The sequence below is a fragment of the Limulus polyphemus genome, unplaced genomic scaffold (genome assembly GCF_000517525.1).
Source record: "Limulus polyphemus unplaced genomic scaffold, Limulus_polyphemus-2.1.2 Scaffold78, whole genome shotgun sequence".
In the NCBI taxonomy this organism is placed as follows: domain Eukaryota; kingdom Metazoa; phylum Arthropoda; class Merostomata; order Xiphosura; family Limulidae; genus Limulus; species Limulus polyphemus.
The window spans coordinates 9,396-20,340 of NW_013665688.1; the positions used below are offsets into that span (position 1 = coordinate 9,396).

At 30.5% G+C, this 10,945-nt stretch overlaps 1 protein-coding gene across 1 annotated transcript in view; it reads left to right on the top strand.

Annotated features, from left to right (window-relative positions):
* Nucleotides 1-10,945, top strand: part of LOC106467286 (rho guanine nucleotide exchange factor 11-like) — a 164,225-nt gene that overhangs the window by 5,989 nt on the left and 147,291 nt on the right. The window contains exons 4-6 of the mRNA XM_013927625.2: nt 499-676; nt 3,977-4,091; nt 5,223-5,384. Coding sequence (XP_013783079.1) covers nt 499-676; nt 3,977-4,091; nt 5,223-5,384 — 455 coding nt within the window. The remainder of the gene's footprint in view (nt 1-498; nt 677-3,976; nt 4,092-5,222; nt 5,385-10,945) is intronic.

A 10,945-nucleotide genomic window follows, 5' to 3' on the forward strand; every position in this document is an offset into this window, starting at 1 on the left:
ATAAGTTACTACATTGTTTTGGTTAGTTACTATTTATGTTTGTTAATTTTAAATTAATTAGTTATTCTAACTTTAACTATTGTAAGTAGTTAGTTTTCTTACCTCGTCTTTTGTTGGTGTAGGTATGTATATATATATATATATATATATATAGTTATTGCCTTTTATTTTATTGTGATGATAACATTTTTAAATGCACTCACTTGCTATGTTTCTGGTACTGTAGGTCTCTTAATGTGCATTACTGTTTTATGAAAGTGTTTATAGCTTTTTGAATCCCTAAAGATTACAGTTGTGTTTAATACAGTATAGGTCATTTCATGGATTGCTCACTCTGTAAATATTAAAGATATGGTTAGCAAAATATAGTCATTTATATTTGGTATGAAATTTTATTTATTTTTTATGAATATAGTTTTAAGTATGAAAATAGTGCATTTGTATTATCACATAAATTATAATTTTTTTATAAGTGTATCTAATGGAATCTATATTCAGCTTTAAAGAGGATCCTGAAAATATCAATGATAAAAACACAGCTGTAGCTGCTGCATTGGCAACAGTGCTCAAACATTTTGGTGTCAAAAGTCAGTATGCCCTCAACCTGTTGGAAAGATATCCAGTTTTTGTAGCAAAAGAAAGAACAAGGCTGAAGTTTCTTCAAAGGAACAAGAAGGTAACTTTAAATAGTATTTTATGAGCCGTCCTTTTAAAACTATAATTTGTTCTAACTTCTAAAGCTTAATAGTTTTACAAAAACAAACTTTCTAAACAAAATTAGTTTATATGAAACTAAATTATTATTTTTATGTTAAATTGCTGAACATTTTTTTGGAAATAAAATCAGGTTGGACCTTGATATGATTTTGCTTTTTCACATAAATGCTTTTTTTTTTTAATTCCAAAAAAGTGGTTTCAGTATATTCTAGAGTATTATTTACTTAAAATGTTTTTTTTTGTACAACAGTGGTATGGAAAAGATTTGATAGATTATGATATAATTTATCATGTAATTAACCGAGTGGATTTTTAGAGATGATAATATTGAAGATGAATTACCATGAGAATTAACTATACAGTTTAGTTTTATGAGAACCTTATTTTATGTAGCTACTATAGCTTTTAAGACACTTATTTAAGTGTATAATATGGCTTATTATTATGTAACAGTTGGCAGAAGATTAATTTCTGATACTCTGAATAACAAAATAACTTGTTTTTTTAATCAAGTGTGATTTACTTCTTTTACTACAAGTTTATTTGGCAGACCTGATTGAATGATGCCATTGAGGTACAGGTCATATCATAGAGTCAGTAGATTTTATGTGGGGATGGCCAAGGCATAATACAAATATTCACACTAAAAATCAACACTGACAGAGAGTTTTACTTTAAAAGATGATTGCCACTCACTTTCATTTGTTTTTCTACCCAACAAGCCCAAAAAACAAGGCAAGAACCATCACTAAAGTACCAAACCAGAAAGTGACCAACCCACCAAATTGTTCATCCTTCTTCTTGCTTCAGTTGAGATAACTCTACAACTACTTTATCACTAACATCAGTTTAAACCTAAATCCACTTTATGTGTTACTGGGCAGTGCACAATGTCATCGCTTAGTCTTAATAACTAGTAGTAATTTAAGGAATATAATCATGATTCTGGTGAAAAATTTTTTATCATTAACACTTGAAGTTAGCTTTTTTACAGAAATCAGATGTTCCTTTAAAAAGCTTATGTACAGGGTAAAATGGGAATTACCAGCTCATAACAGATGAAAATTAGATAACTGTAACACTTAGAATACTCAATGCTTCGTACACTATACAGTTGGTGTCTTTAGGAAGCCACTTCCTACATCATGTATGAAGTGAGGGAGTAAAAAAAAATCAATACACATAACATTGAAATTTTAGTATACACACACAGTTATAGTACATGCTAACTTTCAAGTTGGGGGGAAAAAAAGTCACATAACAAGTAATGAAAAACATTTTGTAAATGAAAAATGACCTAGGAATGGCTGTGCAAAAAAATAATGCAAACAAGAATATAGGGATGATATGGCTATACATAGATCATGCCTACATGACTTTCAATGTTAAAATTTAATGTTACACAGTAAATTGCGTACTTGACTTTAATATTACTTCAGTTGGTATGCAGTTCATTTATCATAATAACATTGTCATGTCAGGGTAGGCATCAATGTAGTGTAACTAGAGCCTAGGACTTGTGTACAAAAAAAAACCAAGTTGAGTCAAAACAGGTCGTGATTATTACAGACTACTACAGATTCTCATTACGAGGTCAGTGAAATTGACTGACCTTGTAACCATTTTGTACTTATGCATTTTACAGTGTAACATTACATTTTAATATTGAAAGTCATGTAGGGATGACCTATGTATACTTGTATCATCCCTATATTCTTGTTTGCATTTATTTTGGCACTGTCATCCGTACATCATTTTACATTTACAAAATGTTTTTTATTACTTATAATCAGCCATATTAAGTGTTATGATATTAGAATACAGTCTTGGCCAAGGAAGCTTATTAGTAACTGTGAGACATAGGTTTCAGCAAAAGTGCATCCCATAAAGATAAATATTTACATCTTTAATAACTAGTTAGTTAATTCACAGAGCATCTTTTTTCTGCTTTGATTAAGTAAATATTTATATTAAACCTGTCATAAAATTAATTTTTAATTTTTGTGTTTCTTTGGAACTTGTTACAAAGATTTAATCTATTTCAGTTAATACGTGGAAACTAAAATACAAATTTTGTCAGTAATGCAAGTATTTTAGATGTTGCCTTTGTGGTTTATTGTAAAGCGCCACCCTAATAATCACTAGCTTGTAAATGTAAAACATACAGGCTGTGTTATGTACATACCACAATTACTTTCACTTTCTGTGTATTAATAATCACTAGCTTGTAAATGTAAAACATACAGGCTGTGTTATGTACATACCACAATTACTTTCACTTCCTGTGTATTAAATTGGATGTTTTTGATTGTATTCTGTTTATAAATATGAAGTAAAAATATAAAGGACAAGTAACTTTTTGAAACTGTACTTATAAAAATTAAATTCCTCTGACTGAGTGACAATCTAAATTAATGCTAGTACAAATTATATGTGTATGGTATGATGAGGTTGAAAAGATTTACAACCTGAAGAATATGGATTAAAAATTCTTTTAAGTTGAGATGTATACACACAGTTGCATCAGTTAAACCATTTTACTGACTTTATTACAGATACAAAAAAATACTAACTAAAATTTGAAATATCTTGTTTTGATTCAAATTAAACCAAAAGTATAAAATTGCTTGCCATCATAAGCTTGTTAGACATCTTTTTTATGATGGGAAAAATTAAGGTTCAGTAGGGTGGTTTAACCAACTAAACTACTGTATCTGGAATGCTGGAAATCTCAGTTTTCATTTAAGCAAAATTCTTGAGTTGTGTAAGAAATATAGAGCTCCATGTTGATTGCTGTTTTGTGGTGTGAAGTGAAATGAAAATTGCATTAAAACACCAAAACATATTTTATGTTTAAATGGCAGGTATTTCAAAGGTTACAATCATAAATGTATGTGTGGTATTTTATTGATGATGTGAAAGTATTAAATTTCAGTGTCAAGTGTTGTTAAATACAGGAACCTGTAACATAAACTATATTAAAATTAGATGCTTGCATTTCATTATTTTAGTTTGTTTTGTAGATGTTGTACAAATATTGTCACATGAAGAGGATAATTTACATTATTAAGTCATTTTGTTACACTTTTTGAATGCAAGAATAAAATTGGTACATAAACAGTATAAATAAATAAAATAGTATACCTTAATTAGGGAACCTACAAACACCAGTTTCTGTCTTTAATCATAGTCATTGATGTATATATCTTTGGAAACTTGCTGTTTGTCTAACATTACATTTTACTTTTTTTTTCTGTAGCCTGTGCTTGTGAAAGGTCATACTTTTCAATTAGAACACTGGCATTCGGTTACCTATTGTAACCATTGTCAGCATATCATTTGGGGAATAGGATACCAAGGATATCAATGCCAAAGTAAGTGTTTATGTAAAACAAAAATTCACTAAATATACCTCTCAGTATTTTAGTATACTTTTGTAATTTCCTTTTTTTTTACTGTTTTTAATTGTCATTATTTCAGCAGAAGTACATCATACGGTAACTGTATACATCAGTTTTTCTTGAAATTATTTGTTAGTGTAATAAGGCTGAAGGAATGCATTTTTCCAGTAATATAAAAATCAGTTAAATTGAATAATTCAAATGATCAAACATACAGGAAGGTACTTTCAAAAGCTACTTTTCAAAAACTGAGGTTGAATTTTGTATCAACTAATCAACCCGTGGAAAACATTTTCTAGAATAGGTTAATGGTTGTTGGCTGAATAAAAAAAACATTCTAATATTTAGTAATACATCTGTCACTTAACTAGGAATACATTGTATTCTTAATTAATTTCTTACTTAATTGAGAAGATAATATTTTTAATAGTAAATGAGCTATACTTTGTCAATTTTTATAGGTCAGTTATGGTAAAAATCTGTACATTGCTATTATTAAAATTATGCACACAGAAAAAAAGTTGGAAAACATATGTTAATTTGGTACTTTTTTTACTTTGTATCAGTTGATAGTGGAAATGAAAATTTTAATTTGTTATATATACTACTTTAATAGTCTTTCTGATTCTGTTTGATTATAATTCTCTTTCTATTCACCTTATGATTGAGTTACACATACATGAAAAAAATCTTAATTTGATATAAAAAACTGTGTGCTCAATTTGTGATGTCTAACATAATAATTGTGTTTTAAAGTGCAGTATAAAGATTATATCTTTTGTCTATACCATTCACAGATAAATGTTTGATCACACTAGCATGCGAATAAGACATATAAAGACAAATCCATTTGTATACAAAAAAATATAATTCAAGAAATTGTGATTCTTTTCTATTGTTGATTGATACTTACCAAAACTAGAGCATTACTTTAGTGTGTGCCAGGTCAATGATAGTGTGTGTTACTATAGATAAATGATCTCAAGTTGTGCGATGCTTTCTTGTGATTTTTGTTATTTTAAATGAAATGCGAGTTATAGTTTATAAATTTTTATTTAAAGAAGTTAGCTTTTGTGATGATTTTTTTCATGTTTTTCTACTTAGACTGTGATATCAATGTTCACAAATCGTGCTTGAAAGTAGTTGATGAATGGTGTATTGGAGTCAGTAGAATAAAAAAAGATAAGAAAAAAGAGAAAAGGAGTGGACTAATGGAAAATATTATGGGAAAAGGACGTAAGCCTAGCCAATCTCTACAAGGTTCAGGTTAGTTAAAAATATTTTACTTCAGAGATGATTTTTGTATTTATTTAAAAAAGTTATACTGTGTAGTTGGCCAGAAAATATGATTATCAACATATATACAAGTATCTAATTTACTTCAGAGCTTGCTTACTTTAATTATATATTTTGATATGTCCCACTGATTTATGGAATATTGACCAGGAACACATAGCGTTAGTAAATTTTATATCTCAGTTATTTCACCATTATTACAAATGTTGACATTTGAAACAATAGGAAGGATCATCAGTGAATTTTTAGCTTACATTATTAGTGTTCTTAATAATATCTTGTTTTAATTGAAATAAAAAAGCATGTTTGATTACATTCCCTGCTCTTATGATAAACAAAAGAGTACTTTCCATGAACTTAACAGCTAGATACTACACATAAACTGGAAAAATGTTATCTGTGTGTATTTAATTTAACAAAACGGAAATTATATTATAAAAAATGTAGTTTATGTTAATAATACTTAAGTTAATTATTATGTCCATACACAGTAAAAAATATTTGTTTCGTGCTCGTCTTTTTTACTACAGTGAACTTACATTGAAAACTTTATTAATAGATATGTTGAGCTATAAGAAAATAAAGAGTAACAAAAATGAATAAAAATTTTCAAATGTTTAGCATCACTTCTTTTCTTACAAGTTGTATCCACATAGGTGAGAAGTTTAATTCTGCACTACATTAAAAATATATTTTTGGAAGCAATGAATAGAAATTAGACTAGACTTAAGCATTGTGTTTTTTTTTTTATTTTATAAAAAAGATAATGAAATAAAGAAAATTAGAATGTTTATGTTTTCATCATATCTTTACTTTGGTAATGATACAGAAGGTTAATTGCATTTTGTATGAACAAATTGTAAATATTAATGCAGTGATCTTCATGGCAACATACTTAAAACATAAATATCTAACTCGTGACAAATTTCCAATCACTTGACATTGCAGTGTCACCATGGATAACTTATGTCTGGAGGATTATGTCACAGTTTTTCTGAGAAATTATATTCGTACAATGGTACTATTAAATGATGAAGTAAGAGGACTTTACATTTCAAAAAAGGGAGATTTTAACATTTTCCTTCAAAGCCAAAAATGTTGTAAAGCAGAATATTTAGGATCTAACAGGTGGCTCCAAAACCATACATTCCAAATCTGGAGCAATGCCCTCGTCTGCAAAGTAAAAGCTGTGGCTACAGCGAAGTTGTTCTTATATCTTGGCACCATAACAAGGAAATAAACCCAGATGTGAAATTAACAAAGGCTTGTAAGCCAAAAATTCATTAGTTTCTAACCACAACTTGAAATCATTAGCTGATTTTGTTGGAAAGATAGCCAAAGAAACTGGAAGCACAGTAATCCTTTTTGACTGAATGCTTTTTCAGTTCCCTGATGTAGATTCAATTACCTTCTGTACTACTGCTCTGCTTAAACAGTTTTGAAATATTGATCGTGCCGTATTTTTCAGAAGCTTGTTAAAATGGAAATTGTGATGTCAAACAGTAGTGTGTAGTCATGGCCATCAGACTAAGCATGACCACACAAGGGCATCACATGACCTGGTACATCATTTGCATTATTTGTGACTAACCTTAAAATGAGAGGCATAACCAGGGAGGATATTTGAAAAACATAATATTAATACTTGTTATACATGTAACCTAAAATCTACCAGTTTAAGCTATTCTTATTGGTGGGATTACTATTTGTTTATGATACAGACAACAATACATTCAACAGCATAAGTTATAAAATATATCAGCTTGTATTTTTCAATGATTTAACAATAAGTTTAACTATTACTTACAAAGATTTTATTATTAATTTGAAGGTTATGCATACAATTGAAAATGTATGTCCAGGGAATATATATGATTTAAACATGAAAATAGATATTGCTTTTACCTTTTATTTCTGTACTAACTTGAATAAACCTATTTCATCTTGGAATGGTGCATTTGTGAAACTAAATAATTTTTGAAGTGCTGAAAAATTGCATTTTTACACTGCTGATATTCATAGTATAAATATTTTCAACATAATCATAATACAAGAGTGGATTTTATTTGGAAACTCAGGACTAGCATGTACTTTTAAGGAAGCTAGTAATGAACATGTGAAATTTTTATATAGAGTTTGTAGGTTGGAGGAGAAGTTGGAGCAATCATAATTAAAGTAGAGGCAATAGATAAAGAGAAGTTTAGACTGTGGGAAATGGCAGCAGGATTTCAGGAGGAGCTTAAGCTTTTACATGCAAGGGATATATCAGCTAACATTGACTTTCAGGAAGTTAGAAAGAGTACTATTAGAGTAAAAAGTAGTGAATTTAGTTATGATGAGCCTATTCTGTTGAGCAACAAATTTCAGCCCTTAGCTTCTGCTGATGAAGAACTACTGGAGGGAAGGAAAACAAAATGATCAGAGAAGGATGTGGATGATAAGGAGGTTATATGTGATTCATTGACAAGGCATGGAGATAGAATAGTCTGTGGGGTAAATAAGGAGAAAAGAATCAGATTATGCTACATAGGGGCACAAGTGGAGGATATAACTGACAGAGCAGGTGATGTAATAAAGGGAGGTTAGCAGAGGTGCAGTTTTTGTGGTGCATGTAGGGGATAATGATGTAGGGAAAGGTAGGTCAGGGGTTGATAAAGACATTTAAAGAAAAAGGTCAAAACTTAATTTTGTCAGGGATACTGCCCAGAATTAACTGTGAGGATGAAGTTAAAAGTAGGTCAGTATGTAAGGATGTGCAGATTGGCTGGTTGGACTTGTGGGATCAGTTAAGTTGAAGAAGGGAGCTTTATACAATGGATGCTTTACATTTAACTAGGATAGGGGGCTGGCTTGTTTGCTAAGGCTCTTAACTCAGCTGTAAGGGAAGTTTTAAACTAGAACTAGACAGTGGTGAGGTCCTGGAAAACTAAATGCAAAAAGAATGAGAAACAGAGAAAAGTTTAGCTTAGGAAATGAGTATAGAAGTAGTTGTAAGGATAGGCTTAATTGTTACTATTATAATGCTAGAAGTATAAGAAATAAAATATATTACTTCAGAGCACTGGTAGGAGTGGAGGATTTTGATATAATGGGAATAACTGAAACATGGTTAAATGCAGATGATTTTGATGACAGAAGTTTCTTTGAAATACAGGGTTACAGGCTATTTAATAGGGGGGAGGAGTGGCTTTATATGTAAAATCTGAGTTGCATCCTGTTGAAGTTGTGAATATTAAAGATAATAGCAAGGAGATTGAATTCATTTGGGTTTCTATTAGTGAATATAAAGGGAAAAGGCTTTTAGTGGGAATTTGTTACAGACCACCAAATGGTAGTGATGAAATTAATGAGAAACTTTACAATGAGATTAAGATTTCAGATGTTAATGAAGTCATAATTGTGGATGATTTTAATTTCAGGCATATAGATTGGGAAATTCTAGTCAAACCATGAAGGAGAAAGGTTTTTTGAAACTGTTCAGGATGGCTTTCTTCACTAGTTAGTCAAGGAACCAACTAGAAACATTGCTATTTTTGACATATTGTTAACTTCAAATACAGAAATGATTGAGAGGGTGGAAATTGGGAACATCTGGGTGCAAGTGATCATTGCCTTATTACTGTCAATGTTTTACTGCATATGGAGATAAGGAATAATGATAATTTGGTTACAAATTTTAAAGGAAGGGGACAGGAATTACCTATTGTGAATTAGACAGCTGAGTTATTTGGAGACACTGATCAGACGTGGAAAATTTTTAAAGATAAATTTTTAAATATTCAAGGTAAACATATTCCTTACAGAAAGAAAAGGGTAGCTGCAAGTAAAAACCAGGTCGGATCACAAAGAGTTTAAGAGATAAAATTAAAGAAAAGCATAAGAAATTTAAATTGACTGGTATGACAGGAGATTCAGAAGATTATAGAATATCATGAAAGTTGGGGAAACAGGAAATTAGGACATCAAAAAAAGATGTATGAGAGAAGGTTGGCTGAAAATGTAAAAATTAACAGTAAGGAATTCTTTAAATACATTAAGAGTAAACAAAATGTTAGAATGGGGGGTAGGACCCATGTGGGATGATAAAGGAATGCTAGTATCTGATGATTATGAGATGGCTGGTTTATTAAATTTTGCTTTTTCTTTGGTTTTTACAAACGAAGATTTAAGCAGTATTCCACATCTTGAACAGTTGATAAATGGAAACAAGATCAAACAAGATGACTGCATTAATTCTGAGCAGGTTAAGAAAAAATTGGGAAGTTTAAAAAACGATAAGGCTCCTGGGCCAGATAATATTTCTCCAAGGGTTTTGAAGGAGGTTAAAGATTAGATATGTGAGCCAATTATGACTATTTTTTGTCAATTTTTAGATAGTGGGCAGGTACCAGAGGATTGAAAGTTAGCTAATGTAACTTCTCTTTCCAAGGGAGGTGACAAAAATTGTCCCAGTAAATATAGACCCATTATTCTTACATCAGTTGTGGAAAAGTTTTGGAAAGTCTGTTAAAAGATGCTTTGCAAAGTTATTTAAAAAAATTTAGAAGTTTATTGGATAGTCAACATGGTTTCACTGAGGGAAAATCTTGTCTTACAAATCTTTTGACATTCTTTGAGAAGGTTGCTGCTTATGTAGATGACGGTTAGGGTATAGATTTGATTTATCTGGATTTTCAGAAAGCATTTGACAAGGTGCTACATAAAAGGCTTGTAAACAAAAATTATCTCTATAGGTGTGGGGGATAAGTTAACAAATTGGATAGAAGAGTGGCTGGATGGAAGAAATCAGAGGGTTGTTACAAATGGAGTTTACTCAAACTGGATTCATGTCACAAATGGGGTACCTCAGGGCTCAGTCTTATGACCTTTGCTCTTTTTGAATTACGTCAATGACATAGATGAAAGAATAGTCAATAAATTACTTAAATTTGCAGATGATATTAAGGTCTTGGGTGTTGCTAACTGTGAAGAGGATGCTGCTGATTTACAAAAGGATTTAGATCATTTAGTGAGTTTGACAAATAAATGGCAGATGGGTTTTAATTATAATAAATGCAAAATAATGCATGTGGGTTATCATAATTTGAATTATAAGTATAATTTGGATGGGAATAACCTAAATAGTGTTATAAAGGAAAGGGATCTTGGTGTAATAGTCGATCAGTCTCTAAAACCATCCAAGCTGTTGCTAGTGGTAGGGCAAATAGGATTTTAGGTTGTATCTACAGAAATACTGAATACAAGTCTAAAGAGGTTATAATTTCATTGCAGAGGTCACTGGTTAGGCCATTTTTGGAATATTGTGTTCAGTCTTAGGCTTCTTACCTTAGGAAAGAAATTGAATTATTGAAAATGGTTCAGAAAGGGTTATTAGAATGGTGCCTGGGATGGAGGGGTTTTCATACGAGGAGAAGCTGAAATCTCTCAAATTGGTTTCTCTTGAAAAAAGAAGAGTTAGTGGGGATCTGATTGAGGTATTTAGGATTGTAAATGGAATTGATAATGTTGATGCATCATCTTTTTTCATATTT